Source organism: Zeus faber, assembly GCF_960531495.2.
Source record: "Zeus faber genome assembly, chromosome: 14".
NCBI classification, from domain to species: domain Eukaryota; kingdom Metazoa; phylum Chordata; class Actinopteri; order Zeiformes; family Zeidae; genus Zeus; species Zeus faber.
In genome coordinates this window covers 10,434,993-10,454,992 of record NC_137200.1, presented here as the reverse complement: position 1 = coordinate 10,454,992, position 20,000 = coordinate 10,434,993, and the positions used below count along the sequence as shown (strand labels likewise).

General features: G+C 45.1%; 1 protein-coding gene across 1 annotated transcript in view; it reads right to left on the bottom strand.

Annotated features, from left to right (window-relative positions):
• Positions 1-20,000, bottom strand: part of LOC307240561 (glutamate receptor 4) — a gene marked incomplete at both ends in the record, with an annotated part of 92,937 nt that overhangs the window by 44,146 nt on the left and 28,791 nt on the right. The window contains 2 exons of the mRNA XM_080014375.1: positions 156-340; positions 11,852-12,091. Of these exons, the coding sequence (XP_079870501.1) occupies positions 156-340; positions 11,852-12,091 (425 nt within the window). The remainder of the gene's footprint in view (positions 1-155; positions 341-11,851; positions 12,092-20,000) is intronic.

Sequence of the window (20,000 nt, the reverse complement as noted above, 5' to 3'; positions counted from 1 at the left end):
GATCGTAGATGTCAAGACATATTCTCAGGGTGTATAGATTAAGCCTATATTTAAAAGGTATTCAAAACCCCAAAAAAATGAAGTGCTTACAAGGCAACATTGTCTGTCAATACGGTCACAAAGACAAATGGACGGTAACACCGCAGCAAGGTCACCTGTTCCAGCATGTTCTGCAACCGCTCCGCTTCCAGGTCGATGACAAACTTCTTCTCCTGCCGCCGGTCCAGGTCCTCCAGAAGCCGCCGGTAGCTGGCGTCGTTGAAGTTCTCCACGCAGATGGCGCTGACCTGCCAGTTATTCTGGCCCGCCTTCTCCATGATGGCCTGCAGGATGGCGTATCCTGGAAGAACAAACAGAGAGATCTCAGGCTTCAGGGAGACCTGGGTCAGACCCACAAACGTCAAGCGATGGTTGAAGCTATTATTCTAGATCCTGAAACATTTTTCTCTAGTTTCAAGTAATTCACCATTCACCAGTCAACCTAATGGGGTCAATTATGCCTGTTTGGAGTATTTCTGGGTAAAATAAGTCTTTTTACTATAAATATTTTTCTTTTTTCCCCGTTTTGTTCCCCCTGATTTTATGCAGAGTTGCGATTTTTGATTGCCGCCCGCCATTCCTGCGTGATGGACTTCGGTCTTGCAGTTCATTAACAGGCCCAACATTTAAACCCATCATTGAATGTGTCGTTTCCTGCATCTAAATTTAAGAGAATCAACAAATCCTGTACGCCTTTATGATTACTTTGATTCAAGTTAATTTAGCGCGGATAAGGCATCGCTTTTAGAGATGTCATGCATTAGTCCGATAAGTGTCCATCCTCCAGTCCATCCACTGGGGTTAAAGTCCTTTGCTGTCCAAAAATGTTATATGGGTGACAAATCTGCCACTTGTGATTGGCTTTATTTGAATTATTTTGGTGTCAAATGGCACATCTTTCCCCAACCATAATCATACTTTTAAAATAAAGTAGGCGTGCAGGACCAAATCGTCTGCAGGACCAAATCGTATGCAAAAGAAAATCTAACACAAAACCAACAAAATGTTTTTGTGTGCTTTACCTCAATATTGAAAAAATACAAAAATAAAAAAACACTGTTGAACCGGGATAATTCCTCAGACTATCGGCATTCCATCGGAATCTCAGGACGTGACATCCATACAACCGGTCAAAGTACCAGCTCTAAAAGACACAAATAGCTGGAGCGTAAGTTCAAGTGACGAAAGCATCGGTTACAACTGCAGGTCTCAATAACAGAGAAATTGGCCTCCGTACGCACATTTTCCCCAGCGAGACGAGCAACCTCCAGCTACTCCTCCCAAAAATAAATGCTCTATAAACAAAGTCTATTTCTGGCAAATAAACCCCTTCATCTTGCTCCAATACACACAGTTTTGGGGATATGCGGTGTATAAAACAGGCTGTGGGGAGGTTGTGGGGTGGAGAGAGGAGGGAAGGCAGTAGCGTGTGTGTGTGTGTGTGTGTAGGGGGGATTTGGAGACCTTGCTTAGGTTTTGTGTTGAAAGAAGATGAGTGTGAGAGAGGAGACTTGGGGGGTGGTGATCGCTGTGATGGCGGCTGTTACCCTGGCAGGAACAGATGTCCCCCTTTAAACGGCCCCACCTGGCGGCCATCACAGTTTGGCAAGCCATCTCCCCGTGCTCCCAATTAGTGGATTAACCCGTGCGCTGGTTCTCCACCACTCGTACTCCGCCGCATACCTGCTCTCTCCTGCTTCCCACCCCCAACCCTTATGGCCATCAGTCGCAGGGAAAAAAACACAAACGCACACCTACACCTCCATTAAGCCACTCATACGCATGTGTCCCATCAAAAGGCTTATATATTCCCTGCATTTTGAAGAAACTAAAATCTGTCCTTGCTGAAATGAGATCGGACAGCAGAACGTTGAATGAACGAGAATGCTCCCACCTCCACCCCATCTCATCCCATCTCCATCCCATCTCCGAGAGTATCAGGGTCTCCCTCCACACCGTCTCCGCCAGCGCCACCGTCCCCCTCAATTCCACCAGTATCAGGCTCTACCTCCACCGCATATCCACCGGTGCCATGTTCCACCTCGATCCCATCTCTGCCAACATCAGGTCTTTTACCTCCACCCCATCAAGTTCCTCCCAGGCTCTGCAGAAGAACATCTCGCAGCAGAAGTTCTCCACCATCACCGGCTTCAGGACTCCATCGGGAAAAGACCTGTTCTCACGCTTCTCCTCCATATAAAAAAGCACCGGATGGAGCACTAATGTGATGACACTGGTTAATGCACCCACCGAAACGCAGGGCGTTTATTAAAATCTATTCACAATAGCGTGAGCTTATAACAATGTGCAGTCTTTAGTTGCGTTATCATGAACCTGCATCAGGATGAACGTCACTGTTCAAGGCCGAAAGTAAAGTTGACGTTAGGTTTTACTTGAACTTCACTTTGGCCCACATCCATTTAGTCAACTGTGATACAACAGAGGTAAACCCGAACGAGTTTGTCCTTCGAAAGAGCAAACTGGATATATCTGCATATCTTACAGAGAAGAAAACAAAAAAGCCCCGTCTTTGAATGAAAACAAAAAAGCCTCACACAACATGAACACTCGTGCTGGTGGAGGCCGGTGAACAGACCTTTAGACTGAACAAATTTGGACAGGAAAAATGGCTCCTGTCCAAAGTCAGCTGTACGGAACATGAGATGTAATACGTTTGTTTTCCGGAATCTCTAAACAAATGTGATGACAGTACAGTATTTCAATATTTAATGACTTTGGTCTGTACAAGAGGCTAATTATAGACCACCAGGAATACCCTTTTCCGACCAGCCTGTGCGGCGAAAATGAGTCAAACTCGACTTACGGAACAGAAGAAAGGGTCGAATAAAATATCGGATAAAAAAACATTTGAAGCATTGTGAAATACAGCGCCGAGAACAGCTCACATTGACAACGTCCGATTAGAGAGCAAGAACTGCAAACACGCACTCGAAAGTTAAAATATGCAAACCCCTGCAATGGCTGCGCTAACGAAATGGATAGGATCTCTTCTCTAACCTGGAGGTTATGCTGTATCTCTGTTTAGCAGGATGTCGGCAAACAACTTACCGCCGCTTCAGCACTTTCAATTTCAAGGAGGGGGAGGGGATCTTCATACGAGTGATCTTTGAGTGCCGCGGCTTTTTTTTCTTTTTTTCCTCCCTCCACCAACAACATTTTAAAAACGCAAATATGCGGTTCTGGAAGAAACGTGAAAGTACTGAAGTGTTGACGGCGGTTTGTATCTGTGTGTGAGTGCGTGTCGATGAACCGGTGTTGCACACTTCCACTTGTCACGCCTTTCTTTCTTTTCCAAGGACGCTGTTTGTCGCCTTCCTTTACATTCCCTGGTGAGTGCGCCCCACCACCACTAATCGCATGGTTTGATGAAGGTTTTACGGAGCAGGCAGCATGAGAAGCTGAGGATGCATTAAAATGTATGAAGTCTCATGAAGTCTCATGTCTGTTTTGATTTGATGGTTTGACATTTGATCTTTATTACATGGATATATACAGTATACAGTATCTATATATATATTTATATATTTTACATATGCCTCATGTATGTAGATTTCCATATATCTATATTTTATCAAATGTTATTCTTGTCATTCTTGACATTGCCATATTCAGATTAGCTACTAATTATTATCAATAAAATGTTTTACTTAGGGATAGTAATACAAATTGTTTGTATTACTAACCCAAAATAGTCATAACAATTTTGAAAAGGACTTTTAATTCATCTCAATTCTTTGATTCATAATATTTTTTTTTCTTAGCTATTAACGCCGTTGAGCAAATGGCTTTCTTTTTGACAGCATCACTTATCGCAGTGTAGTTCCACTTCAGCGACTACTGCACCATCCAATGCAGTCGCCTCTGATGCACCGCCTCTCTTGGCGTCACTGCAGTTTACGTCGCTCGTCGCCCACCAAGGCTGCTCATTACCTTTTGTGACTCCTTGCTATGTTGTTGACTCTGCGGGCCCTGCCCCTGTTTATTTAACTACTCTGATCGAATTCCAATTGCTCCAGATCCTCATCCCCCGACCACTTCAAAGAGGCCCTTGACGCCTCGAAGCGCCCGTAGCGGGAACTAATGAATCGGTTTAAGGGAAAAAGTAGGGAAATACACACTTCTCTTATCAATCACTTGCCAATAAACAATACGTGGTGAGATGCGCTCGCGACGCCAGTGACGCCGTTTCATGCCGACGTGTACAGTAGGTGTAACTTGAGTGAAGTTTTGAGGATGTTTACCATTCAGACTCCCAGATAGCAGCATTAATTGAGATGCATGCGTTTATTTTTATATGTAAAGCTATGCTGACATGTGCCAATATATCCATCGGGAATGTGCACATTTTGTAGTAATTGTAGTAAAAGTAGAATATATGCTCCGGTATGTGCAAAATGAGTGAACGTTATAGGAGCGCAACAATTGATAAACTACATTGATTAACTATTGATGTGTCTGTCAGACACATCATCAGGATAATAACTCATGTGTCAGTAAATGAAGCTTATGGTATTGGCTTCTGCTACAATAAGCTTTTGCTCCGTTATATAGTTGTTATAGGAACAGGAGAACATCAGATGAAGATGACCTGCGTTCCGATTGGATATCACATCGCACAGCATAGCTAGAAATACATAAAAAAAACCATGATAGTCAACAAAGCCTAACGGCAAAATCAATATCTAATGTATCTGTACTTCTCCTAATGGGTGCCTTGGTTGTGATTTTGAAAATTCCACGTCTGGTTTCACTCTCCAGCTCGGCAGACCAAGACTCCGCCGGCTGCCCAGATTTGGTGCCCTTCTCTGCCAAAGTGGCAGCAAAACTTAAAACCCAAACTCGAGGCTTGAAAGCATCTCTTGAGAAAACCGACTGGTGATGTCACACACACGCCACATCTATTTTGGTATGGCTTGGTTCTGGTCACTTAAGTCGCGTTTCCACTCAAAGTACCCAGAACTTTTATTCCCAGGAACTTTTTGGAAGGAACTAAAAGCTGATTGTGAACGGCTGATTTCACACGTCATTTTTGCGCGCCACTATACAACAAACTGCTCCACTCCAGTCCACTAGGTGGCACTAATGCAGAAGACTACACTAACAAGAAAAATCAAATGGATAAAGAAAGACAACCAAAGTGATAAAGTGGAATATCACTTTGATTGTATATATATATATATATATATATATATATTTACCACACACACACACACACGCACACCCACGCACGCACGCACGCACGCACGCACGCACACACACACACACACACACACACACACACACACACACACTCACTCGGTCGTTTTCTTGTTTTGTGTTTTTTATTATCAAAAACGGAAAACAATACATTTTCCATTTTTACGGAACATTTTCAGAACAAAAAACGAACTGTACATACAATCGGTTTGCGGCTACAGATTTTTAAAAATGATGTCCGAAATAAAATGCTGTGAGCACTCGGCCAATCAGAAATGTTCAGTGCTGCAAGCCCCACCCCAGCCCCAAAGTGACTACTCCACCCGAGCAGGGTTAGGGTTTGTTCTAGGGTTTGACTTTGTTCCCGGAGCTTAATTCAAACCGGTCCCTGCGGTGGAATCGCATTGAGTTCTGTGGAAGAAATTCTTCTGCAATGATCGGTGAGGTTAATCTGCCCGCTACAAGAAAACAAAAACTAAGAATATTCAAGATATTTATTCTGCAGAATAAAGAGAAAGGTGCAGTACTGCTCCAAAGCAGTGTTCTGACCAGTCTGCTGTTATTTCTGATGAAAGTGGGCTTTATACAAAAACAGAGGGTGTGTCTTGGGTGAGAACTCATTTACAAGTCAGTGCCCCCCAATTGATTTCCTGGATGCCACCCTCAGACAGCGAATTCACAGGAACCTGTAAACTTGACCTGGCAGACGCACATTACAATCCCTTACAATGCACCTCCAGGCTCCCCTGTGGTTATTCTTCCTCTGCATACGAGGTAAACAGGACGAAATGTGATCTGGTTCTTCCATGTTGGAATTTACATTGTAGAGGGAAGGAACATTTCTCTTTACATATAGTTGATCGTATGCATTTTTCTCTCACAGTTCCTCCAAAGGTTTTCGCGGTCCTGGGGAAAGTTGCTGTGGTGGAAACGTGGCTTCTGTTGCGTGTGGTCTCTCCATTAGTGTGCGGCTACGTCTACAGCCTGTTTCCCTGCTTCCATCCACGCGGGCCTGAGTACAGCTGCCCTCAGAAAAGGCCCGTCGCCCTTCCTCGGCTGCTTTTAATGAAGAGCTTTCTTTGTGTCGACACACCAGAAGCTACACACCATGGCTACACATTGTGGCTACCCACCGCGCCCCGCCAGCCCCGCAAGTAAAATGGCTTCGGCGGCACCAGCCGGCCCTGCTCCATTATCACAAACACCTCCAGTCCACGAGGGCACGCCCTTTTGTGTAGAGCGGTCCACTCCTCCCCACTCATTCCACTTTATTTCATTTACAAGTCATTTAATTTCACTCTGTATCCCAGCCGCCTGCATCCTCAAGTGCAGAGTGGTAGCAGGACGTATTGTGGTAATTTGCCAACGATTTAATGATGTGAAACAGGGGCTATGGGTGTTAGTTGCAAGGGGGAGGGGCCCAGTTCCTCCTGTTGATTGGGGGTGCTGATGAATGCGTAGCTGGCTGTAAAGAAGCCAGTGGCATAGCGGCATTAAAACACTGCTCTGACAACAGGCGGACACCGACAGTGTGGGAGGTGGAGCACGGGCAAATTGTGCTCCTTCTTCAATCTGCTTTCCATCTCCGCTCGCCATCAGGGCTAATGCATGTGCTCGGCAGGAGTCTGCCCATTTGCTTTCCCTGCTTTGTTCCCATCCTCACCCATCTCCCTTTGATCCTGCGCTCTCTCCATCGATCTCATCCGCAGAGAATGTCGGGCTTTTTACCTTTTGTAAAAGGGAGCAGTTTGTCACCCCCCCCCCCCCACACACACACACACACACACCACCACAACTACATTAGAAAAGGGAATGGACAGGGTTCGACCAGTTTGATGCTATCTGGATTCACTAATAATACATCACTCCTTAGTAAGTCATGTATGAAGAAATGCATGACTCAGCACGTGATAATGCTGGACGTCTCATGAACTCCTGAGGCCCAGGCTAAAAATAAAAAAAAGAATAAAGAAGGAATAATAACTTAAGGGTTCCTAATTCATGATAGCTAATGAACACACGTGAAGTAACCCATGAATAAACCTCCTCAACCATTTGCATGACCAGCTCCTCACAAACAGCTGGTTGTGGACACCGACCTACCTGGGTTGTGTATGCGTTGCGGAATCAGGCAACGTGGTCCCGTGTTCAGCTTTAGACAAGTCCCATTATTGGCTAATCATCCGTTGTCTAATCCTCCGCCTCCTTTGCCGATTCAAAAACTGGTTTAGTGGCTCGATCTGGTACCACACGCTGATTATAGTAATGTGTGTGTGTGTGTGTGTGTGTGTGTGTGTGTGTGTGTGTGTGTGTGTGTGTGTGTGTGTGTTCTCCTTTGGTGAACCATCATCAGCTGTTTTATTTTTCTCTTACTTTTTTTAAAATATACCGGTATACTATAATACATAGACTAAAATGTGTCCAATGGCACCAAAATTGTCGTTTATTAATGTCTTACATCGCCTTTTAATGTCTTACATCACCGGTGATGTATCGTGGTTAATTTATAAATTACAGTTAATTTAAGTTGAGTCACATTAATAACTGACAATCACAATCACCATGGTTCTGTAAGTATTGTCCCACTGTGCATTGCAATGCAATGGTAATATTCATTGCAGGTTTTTTTCAAACGCCACTCAAACACCATACAACTTTTATGACTCGCATGGGAACATCTACACTGTAAATATTGATTTTGGATTTTAAAAAAGGTCAAATTTGCCGTCCTCAAGTCAATCAATTTTTCTCCGCCGCTTCACCCCAAACCGCCGTCATTTTCTCCATGCCGACGATTCTCCAAACCGAACCTCTCTGATCCTTCACATCCCATTTCCCTCTCCTCTCCAGCTCTCACCTTATCTCTTTATCGCTCATTGTGGGGGAGGCCCAGCAGGACGTGCCAGGAGAAACCACACACACGGCAATGGTGGTAGGCAGGCAGACACGCATACACGCGCACACACATACACACACACACGCACACACACACACACACACACACACACACACACACACACACACACACACACACACACACACACACACACACACACACACACACACACACACACACACACACTCACACACAGTATGCCAGTCCAGTCCAACTGTATCCCTGGTACTTTGAAGCAGGGATACAGACCAGAGCTCATTGACTGAGCTCACTCAGGCGTGGGCTGATTCCACATTACAGTCAATACTGGATGAATGCCTGCCTCCTACTTGGCTGTGTGTTTGTGTTTGTGTGTGTGTGTGTGTGTGTGTGTGTGTGTGTGTGTGTGTGTGAGTGAGTGTAAAAAAAAAAAAGGGGGCCAAAGTGCATCTGCCTGCATCCAACGGGCCAAATTAAAAGCCCACGCACAAACACAAGCACACACTCCTGTACGACCTCTGCCTGCTTGCATGCGGGCATGAGCCTGATGCAACACACAAACACACACACACACACTCATTCATCACCATTCACACACAGACATACATATGAGCATATTTACAAAAATATTTATCTACAGTCTGGAGAAGGCCTTCTATGGCCTTCATAAACATCCAAACCAACGCTCTTTCCCTTTCAGTCCCCATCGCAATGTCACTGTTTAAGTGTATTTTTCTCCAATTGTGGGTGGGGAAGTCCCCTGCCAGACAGAGGGAGGTGTGTGTTTAAAAGACAAAAAAATAAAAAATACAAATAATGAATTAAATATCATCTGAAGGATGATGGCTGAGCTTACGCTTTCGATTTTTCCACTTACGTTGTGATTTTCCGGCCCATTGCAAACAGAAGGCCTCACCATTTTTCACTCATTTCGAAAAACGCTTATCGAAAAAGATCGGCTTCCGCGAAACGCCAGGCAGCAAAAGCAGATTCTGTCTGATCAGCTGAATCCAGGAAGAGGGAGGGGGGTATCAAAATGATGTGGTTTTAGGGTTGGAGCACAGCAGACTTTGATCGTTGATAAGGAGATCGTGCGGATGAAAGGGGCGGGGAGCCATGGAAAGATATGGAAGAGCGCCTGACAAAACTTCCGATCCGGATGTCGAGAGGTCAGGGAAACTCTTTTGCTTTAATAAATGGTGACGTTGTCCCTCCATCTTATGCTCCTGCAGAGAGAAATTGGTAAAGAAAAAACAAAAAAAGAAACCAAATCGTAGTTCGCAGCAATGGTTATTATGCGTGGTAATCAGAGTGTTTTGATAGTAGCTGGGGCGTCGGAAGTAACTGTTGCAAGTGGTATTAACGGCTGGAACCACATTCAAGAATCTCCGACATTAGCAAAAATGAAAAGGCTTCGGGTGCTAATCCACGGGGATAACATGGAGTGCGAGAGTCCAAGATGTAGATATTTAGTGACTGAGGAATAGAATTTGAAGTATTACACGTTCCAAAAGAGACTCGCTCAGTAGACCGCTGGAAGCAGAGTGGTTGGTTAATTCGTGAGCAGGGTTGGTTAATTCAGGACGAATTGAACGGGATGAAAACCTTGGTTTATTTACGCGGAGAAACTGGGGGAAAAAACATCGCAAACACGTCAATATACTTTTCTGACGCTCGTTGACCCGTAAATCTCGCGACCTGGAAAAAAAACAAAAAAAAAAAAAAAAGAATTTGGTTTTCTGCTTCGGTACAGCCCTCATTCAGAGAGACATTTTGGCGCGATTTCAAACATTAATCCGGTCTGTCAAGTCTCTCAGGGTGTGCACAGTTGAGAAACTGTCCTTCGGGTTGTGTTCCGTAAGGGACACGAACATAAACGCTTGAGCCGTGCGTCACGGCCCCTCATCCGGGCCGCAACATGTATAGTGCAATCTGTTGGAGGCGGCGGTGGGGTTCCGCCGCTCTCTTTTAAGCCGCGCGATGTGAGGCCAGCGCGGGTGACAGTTGCTGACACGCGACATTACAGCGGTGGCAACTCGAGCAGAAGTGGCAGCGACGTCCAAGCCTCAGAACAAGGGGAGGGGGGGGGGGAGATAAACGCTCAACTAGCGAGCGGCTGTTTTTAAGGACGCCCTCAGCCTGACGCTGCCTGGTTAAGCACCTCGGACAGCGCCTCAGCGGGGTCTCCACCGCGCCAGTAGCACTGTGTTTCATATCCACACACAGTGCTACGTATCTGGTATGTATGTACTGCATATGTATGTGACAAATAAACCTCTTGAATCTTGAATATCTACCTACTTTTTAAAGAGCAACCAAATTAAGAAAGTGGTCCTCAACTGGTGGCTCCCGATCCAAAAGCGGCTCCATTTCGAGGGGATCACGTCTATGTTCCCTCGGCCCTGACAGAAATGTATGTCCTATGTTCCTTCAAGCTGGCTTAGGCAACATCGGGCTGGACGGAACATAGTCGAACAACACATGTTTGACGTGCACTTCCTCTGCTAAAATCAATATGAATATTCTTTTGAAGTGTGCCAAATCTCTGATGGCGTGCTTTCATTTTCGCAAACTGTTCCCAACTGCAGCGTGTGATTGCCACGGCCTCAAGATGACCAAAGTCTCATGGGTTACACCATCATACAGCTGTCGCCGCAGTTCGATTTTTAACATATTTGTTCACACAAGAAATTGTCACGTAAAAAGGGGAGTCACAGCGCTGGCCCTGTACCACACCTTATCTGGTCAACCAGATGTTGTGCGAGTGCGGGACGAGATAGTGAGATAGCAAGAGAAATCTCACTTTCAATTTACAACAACAACCTCTGGCCTTCCGCGGAACGGCGACCTTATCTTCAGATCGAGTGTTCCCATGTGTGTTCCCGTTGCTGACCAGAAAAAAAATGAAAACAAGAAAGAGAATCACCTATTATTTTAGTGCCGCGTCCATTCACACCATCACGGTGGCCCTGGGGTCGGGTGCTGGGGCAAGACAAGCAAGGAAAAAATGGGAGAATCGGGAATGCTCGGCTCATAGTCCTTTAAATCACAAAACAAGTAAAGTGATCCCTGACCACAGAACCTCAAAGCTCATCTTACACCACAAATCTTTGAAGTCTTTGAAATGTGAGGAATATTTTCTGATTATGTTACAAACTTTGAGAATGCAGAATTTTGGTGCCAGCTTTTGCTTTATCTATTGTTTATTGTAAATTGTTTTGGTTTATTGCCGATCTTCTCTTGTTAATTGTTCATCGTTACGTTTATTTTATTGTATCATGTTTATTCTTCGGTTTATTGTATATTGCCATTTTTTAATTCGTAGTTAATTTTTGATTTTATTGTATATTGCTAATTGTTTTTTTGTTTTTTTTATTGTTTATAGTGAATTTCTAGGTTTCCTGTTCATTGACAAATATTTAGAGTGTATTGATTATTTTAGGAGTATTTTTCTTGTTATTGTTTTTTTTCTTAGTTAATAATTAGTTAAATGTATTTTAGGTTTATTGTATACTGTCATTTTTAAAAAATTTTAGTTCATTTTAGGTGAATTGCATTATTGCCATTTCTTCTATTTTCAGTTATATTGTTTAGGTTGATTGCAAACTGCAAAACGATCTCCATTTTTATCCAATTCTTTTGATTGTTTTTGAGAGCTGCCGTAATGGGTATCAATGTAATAAAATATCTATCTCAAAAACACAAGCAACGGGCACTTACCTCGGTCGGTGTCGTAGAGGAAGACAAACTTGTTCCAGTCGTAGTGGTCGAGCAGCGAGAGCAGCGCCCCACGGATGGACGGCCGGAGCTGCAGGGTGAACTGGCTCTCGCCCTCGGTGGGGAAGCTGGGCGTGATGAGGGAGATGTGGAGGGCGCCGCAGAAGGACGTCAGCGTGTGCACCGAGCGCTTGTCGTACAGGCCGAAGATGGCGAAGACGCCCCGCGAGTACTGCGAGCAGACTGGAAGGAAGAGAGACAGACACAGAGAGAGAGAAAGAGGGAGAGAGAGAGAGAGAGAGGTCAGACTGCAGGTTTGTTCCTTTTGGATGACACTGGTCAGACAGACAGATATATACTATATATATTCAAGATAATAGCTGTCTCCAAGCTACACTCATTCTACAGATTGTAGAGTATACACACACAAACAAACACATGTACTGTCATATGAATGTTATCAACTGCAGTTTCACGTAATCACACACACACACACACACACACACACACACACACACACACACTCACGTACGCATGCACGCACACATAGGACACATTCGACACATACTCACACACAAGCACAAACACTGCTTAAGGCCTGTCCTCATTAAATTGTAGTTTGGCCATCTACTAGACCCCTACCATAATTGCCCACTTTTCACACACACGCACACGCACAGGCACACACACACGAAAGAACAGGACCAAAATCAGAGGCCAAGGATAATGAGGATTTTTACGTACTGGTTTTCTAATATGAGGGCAAATGAGAGAACACAGCGACAAGCAGCCAAGATGTTCCCGTTGTTCAAGGGAAGGAGTGAGGTGTGAGTGGGTTTGTGCAAGTGTGTGTGTGAATCCATTTTCTTGGATTTCGCTTAATGCAGCTTTAAATTTAAGGCGTATTTAAGTATTCATTATTCCATTGCGCTTGACTCTTAAGTCAGATATGACATTCATACATTCATGACATTCTACCTTAAAAACATGACAAAAAAAAGAAATACAACTTTATCTTATTTCCCACTTTTCTTTTAAGTCACATGTTTGTCTGATGTTGAGGTGTCTTGGAATGAGTGGCGTCCCAAGACAGTGCCCATTGTATAAAATAACAATTATTAACAGACGGTGCCAGGGGTCTCAAGAGAGAGACAGAGCCCATTGTCAGGGGTCCCGGTGAGGGAGGTAAGGGAGGTGAAAATGTGAACGGTGACCTATGTAGGGGAATCAGAGGGTCAACGTTGTCTCTGGCTGAGCATAAAAGCACCTGCCTGAGTTTCATTCGACAGAGAATCCTATCCGGCTCGGTTCTCTCCTGGACGTCCATGGCAAGTCCAGTCTGATGCTGTTCTTTTGTAATCTATTATTTTACTCAAGTCAGCGTCAGCGGTCTCATCAACACATCAAATTCATTAAGAAACTACAAAGTGCTGGCCATTTAATATCACCCTGGAGAGCACAAAAAAGTATAAAAACTTAGACAGCAGTGTAAAGTTAAGTGTAAGTGTAAACTAAGCAGTCTAAACTGTCACATGTGACACGTTTTTGACACAAAACCATTTGAATATATTTGATTAAATCGTTTTAACGAATTCTCACGTGCATTCATTTGTGGGAATGTATAATACACATTCAAAAAAATGTAAGTACAACTATGAATCTGTAAACATTTGTGAAGATCTTTCGACAAGCTCAAAATGTTAAGCGCCATGGTCGGCTACAATTTTAAAGGGTGATATATTTGACCTGTTTTTATCCTTTATTTAATCGATAAATGGATAATGTTGTAATTGTGACATAATCACAGTCTTATTTGAACCGCAGCGACCCCTGGCCTCCCATCCCACCTTTCCCTTCATGGAGTTAATGGGCTAAACTGCGTCAATGTCTGGGTAAGTGCTGTGAGCAGGAGCATGCCATCAGCAAATTGACACACATCTGCATGTGTACACACATGGGTTGGAGGAAAGACTCAAGAACCATTATTTGCATTGCATTTATCAGGTTTATTTGTTTTATTATTATTGTTATTATTATTATTATTATTATTATTATTATTATTATTATTATTATTATTATCATTATTATTATTATTATTATTATTACTATTACTATTACTTTTATTATTATTATTATTATTATTATTATTATTATTATTTGTCTATGTTTCTGCCCCTCAGTTTGTGCAAGGTGTTAGAACTCAGAGAGAGAATCTGACTAATGATGTATACAGTACATATACTTTATATCTTAAGGATTCAATTCATGTTCATGTGTTGCAATGGTGGACTGAAGTTGTATTGTTCTTTCAGATCAACTCACATGCAAAACACCTATTAACAACAATTATTATTATAAAGTGGACTGAGCTCGCTTTTTTGCTCAAATAGATCCACCGATTTCGGCGTGGGAGCGTGGCGTTCCGAAACCCGATCTCACAAGCAAAGCGGCGGGGTTTGAATTCCCGGTCGTCCCCGGTCCTTTCTGTGTGGAGTTTGCATGGGTTTCCAGCCGCTGCTCTGGTTTCCTCCCACCATCAAAAGACATGTATAGAGGTGGATCATGAGGAAACTGGCATGTATGAAGCCGCTTCTCAACACACACACACACACACACACACACACACACACACACACACACACACACACACACACACACACACACACACACACACACACACTGTGTGCTGACCAGACCCATTTTGAAGGGGATTTGAGGCTACAGCAGCGAACTTCTCTCATCTTCTCTCTGTCCTTGGCAGACGCTTTATCATTCTGTGTGTGTGTGTGTGTTTTGTGTGTGTGTGTGTGTGTGTGTGTGTGTGTGTGTATGTGTCCAGGGGATGGAAATACCCCAGAGGAGGTATCCAAGTAGAGGGAGCCTCTACTGAACCAAGAAAGATTTCCAGAGGTTGGGAACACACGCGCAGATGAATGATGACCCCTCATGGGATTACACAACAGGCACACACACACACATACACACACACACACACACACACACACACACACACACACACACACACACACACACACACGCACACACGCACACACACACACACGCTCACATTTCCCAAACATTTCTTTGGTGCTCACAAACTGTCTTACTAGATGCTGCTTTGTTATCATACAGCAACACAATGACAAGAACACCAACACCAATTTGTGTTTCAGCGATGCTCTCAGAGCAGAACGAACCGCTGCTCATTCAACCCCGGTTCACACACAGTTGAACCTCATCCGTCTGAACCCGCTGCAATGACCACTGAGACATCAGCATAAGCCATAAACGTGAAAACAACGCAGTCTCTTTTCTCAACGCTGCCACGTTTGTACTGCAGCCCGTGTGCATGAACTTTGTCTTTACGACAAGAGTTCTGTCATATGCGTCAGGGGCAATCGAAACGGAGCCATTGATGGTTTAAACTTCACAAAGAAACATCTGAATATCTTTACTCACAGTATGATCCACAAACATGGTCCACAGTCATTAAACTTTGTCCGAAACAAACGGTCAGTACATCTGATAATACTTAAATCTTTAACTGGAATTTTGACCGTAGTCTGCTTGGCTGGCGACCATAGTAACCATAACTAGGAAAACGGAACATCAGTGCCTGCTCTTGGAGGACGTTGGATTTCACAGAACATTGGATTCTTCAAGGCATCTTGGTTTTTAACACTTCGTTTGTATATTATTCAATTAAAGGGTCACGCCAGAAATGACACCTCGCAAATATTAGCCTGCGGCTGTTCTTATGAGCATGCAAAGAGGCTGGCAGAGATCGAGGGTAAAGGAAGTTAGAAAACAATACAGACGGGAGTGACCATGGTAGTGAAGGCAGCAATTAACTTCGCCTTAGCCCCCAAAAGGGCGCTGTGTAGATAGTGTGTGGGGGGAAAAAAAGCATCTGTGCGCACAGATAATCACAGAGGAGCACTCGATACTCACACTTACGAGCCACCCAAGGGCTGGCAAAGTTCACTGTTTTCAATTTCCAGGGACCTGACTGCAGAGCATAAAGCACAGAGAGTGCTCTAATGAGATCCAGATTTATAGACACCTACCCAGAACCTCCCTTTAGGCTTAACGCCTAGCTTACATACTGTATCACATTATGATATCATCTGTGCTATGTCTGCCCATAAACCTGACTTATATGCTATAACGATAACATAACCCCCGTGAAATGGCATCCAGGACTTCGCAGCCCATCTGGTGATCAACCGACCCGTCACTGGGTTCCCTTCGCTGCCCATTACTGGACTTTCCTCTCCACTCACATCAAGTGCAAGACAATGACGCCTACAGTACAGGGTGGTATATGGATCTGCACCTCCACATCTACAGTGAATGCTCAGGTGTCAAACTCCTACCCCGATCCAGATCCTCCACCCTTGCAGATGACTGAGCACTACTGGCACCACCAGGACCCAGACGTCACCCATCGCAGTCCTTGACCTTTCTCATGCCTGTCAATGGGACGCTGGAACGAGGTCCCTGCTGTTGCGAAGGGGGCATCAGAATGACTCCTCGCCTTGGTCAGGGGAATGAAGCTCCATCCCTTCAGGACATACCGAGGGCTCCACCAAGCGCATCCCCGCCCACTTTTTAACCCATGTTTGTGCTTCATAAAATAACTTGCATCTACTAATGTTAATTATTGGCGAAGACCTTGCTGACAATGACTTACAGTCGGATTTACTACAGCTGACATTATACAATATCCTCTAAACTGAACAGCAGTTTAAACAGCAATTGGCTCATGGGGCGGATGGCCCCACTGACTCAAAATCTCCCATGCAGGATTTTTGAGCCGCATCAGCCATATCGTCCAAATATTTTTAATATGCAGTACACAAATTAATAGTTATGGCATTTTCCACTACAGGGTTGTGCAGTGTTGTGAAAGTCCCATTTTTGCTTTTACATTCATTTCCATCTCCGTGCTTGGTTCCAGGAGCTGCTGGCCCCTTTAGAACTGTGCCACAGGGGCGGGAATGATGTGTATCTAATGTGTGATGGGTCCTTTAACTTTCACTCAAGCTCGCTTTGCTTTGTTTATTTATGGTTTGTGATGTGAATTAACCCTTGGACAACATTATGGATGAGCGTCAAACAAGCCAAGTTAAAGAAATGTTGATACGTAATGGACAAGAGACAAAGACTGGCAGTGTGGGCAGATGAGGCGATTGAAAGACGTTGTTGTCCCACCATGCTCAATAATCTACAGAACATAAAAATGCCGCCACAAAAACTCTGTATTTGGCAAATTAGGGATTTCCGTTTGCTAGCTAGCGTGACAGATGAGGCTGACAGTACATTCTTGTTACTACAGAGATGCCATTGCAACGAATGCAGCCCTGCTGGCTCTGTACACAATGGAAAGCCATCAGGGACCAACAGGGATTTATTGGGCTCATCCCTGCACGGCGCAGTTCTGGGTAGGGGAGATGAGGTATATGTATGATTTGAAAAACAAACGAAAAAAAAAAAAAAACACAGAGTTACAATGATTTAAATATAATTGTTGAGGATGTTTTTACATGAAAATATTTGAAGACGATTTAAAGTTGGTTGGGTTGTTGCTTGGGGCCTGCATGAGACAATCAGACTACTGCCTGGATCCGGGGCCTGCACACAGCTGCTCTGATTCAATGTGAAGAAAATTTAGAAGACCAACATAACCGAGGTGACTGAATCAAACCCAGTGATTTAAACAGGTGTTTCTTAGCGACACAGCAGCACAGAACACACGGAAACAGCGGGAGTTCCCACGGAGCGGGGGCTGGGGGGCGCAGCCGATCCATCAGTGTCAGAATTGTGACTGTAAAGGTACTCAGCTCAGTGTGACCCGGCGGAGTTGGACTGACGACAGCGAGAGGGCGGCCTTTAGTGACAGGCAGAAGCACTCATCGCTGGCCTCTTGGACACACACACAGCTGACCCTGAAACAGCATCCGCTGGCCTCACACTCCAGTGCACAAACAGGTCAGTGTGCACACACACACGCACACACACACACACACACATGCACACGCACACGCGAGCACGCACACACACACACACACACTTTGTAAAAACACATGCAAACTGCGGCCACTCAAATCAATGGGTCACACGGTTTGTGTGTTAATGTGTGTGTGCGTGAGAGAGACAGCAGCAGTACCAGTCCTGTCATTTCTTTTTTCAAATAACTAACGCTGCCCTGGCTTAAATCATTTCACATCACTCAATGCGCAACAAAAGAAGAAAATCCCACCAAAATAAATACTGACACACGCCAAAAAGTTTGTTTTGGCGAACTAAGGTCAAGTTATGTAAAATTATTTTTTGAAACTATAGGAAATTGGATCTCCAGTATCATTGGATGGCTGAAATGCTTTGTCAGCAGCACTCGCTGTAAACTGTGCTGACGGCCACACGGACATTACCACGCTGGTGACACACTTTCCACACTGGCCCTAAGGTGTCACAATGCACCCCCCACGGTTACACACGCACGCACGCACCCACACACAAACATACACGCACACACACACGCACACACACACACACACACACACACACACATACACATAAACACACACGCACACCCTCTTTCATAAACACCCTAGTTTGTCGGTAACGGCTGGCCCCACACCCTCAGCACCCATTCGATTGTATTGATCTCGCGGCATGGATGCCTGGTCTCACAATTTACAGACATAACAAAACCAGTAACAACAGCCAGAAAAAGTTTATACCTCTACACGCAACATTGGAGATTTGGTGTGGAAATATTCCGGGGGGTCAGGGGCCAGGAGAGGACATTGTTTTTATTGCAAGTAAGATGGATATTTGCTTGTCCTGTATGTTCAAACTATATTTTTTTCTGAAGAAGCCATGAATACCTTGCTTCGAAGTTGCGTGTGTAGATGTATGCACAGTCACATGCTGGGTTGGCGAGGTCGCTCAGTGGAGGTCAATACTCAAGTTCTTTTTTTTTTTTTTTTTACCTGTGCTGTCAGCATGCTGGGCATACAACACAGAGTATTTGTACGTCATTGCATCCAGGACAGAGTTAGTCTGCAAGTGGAGTTCAAGTTCTCAACCTGCAATGCAACTCTTTATTAATTCTTAAATCATCATGAACTGCTGCAATAACTCTGTCCTGTGGACGACCTGAAGAATGACAAGAGCACACTTTTTGGTTACAGAGAACCAGCACCAACCCTGCTCTTTGGAGATTCTTACCATGTTTGGGTCTATAAACAACTAATCACTACTCCAAGAGGGGGAGATTCACCACAGGTGAGACAAATAAACAAGCAACATTTACACAGACCCCCATGCCCACCCACGCCCTGCATAAGGGGGAGGCCCACCCCACTGCATCCGACCAGACACCCCACCCGGCGTGAGCGCCGAGCGCCCATCCATGTAGCGGCGTGTGCTCAGCGCGGGGCACCTGGATGTTAGCTAGCTAGGCCTATTGTGTGGTGTCTGTACTGAGTATGAGTTTTGGCACTGGGAGAGATAGGCAAAGCGCGACCAGATCGATGCAGGGGTGCAGCAGGCCAGGGAGCAACCATGCGCACTCCCTCCTCCTGCACCTGACCGTGCCCTATTACACCCACCTCCCGTACCTGGTGGCAGCCAACCTACAGCGATCTGCCACGGGTGCAGAGCGGCCCGCCATGCGCCTCTGCCATGCCGAGCAGCTCCACGCCCCCCAACAGGCCTCTGGTCAGCCTCCGGCCGCCGAGCATGCGGACCACAGAACAGAAGGCGGCAGACGGCACCACCACCCACAGCCTGACCCCCTGCGCACCGAAAGCGCCAGAGGACAGGTACCCCGGCAGCCCGGTGTGACGACAGGAGACCTCCCCCCACTGAAGGAGGCCACATGGTGAGCCCCACACCGTTAAACAACTTACTCACAACCTGTCTTCTCCAGCCGTAGGCTCATCGTTCCCTTGTTTCACCCCCCTCGCTGAAAGTGAAGTATCTAAACTACTAACATGTAGCCGTCCTACTACCTGTCTGCTTGATCCGATCCCATCTAACCTCCTTCAAGCCATATCACCGACTATCACCCCGGCAATCACACATATGATTAATTCTTCCCTAACTTCCGGCACTTTCCCTTCCGCTTTCAAAGCGGCTCGGG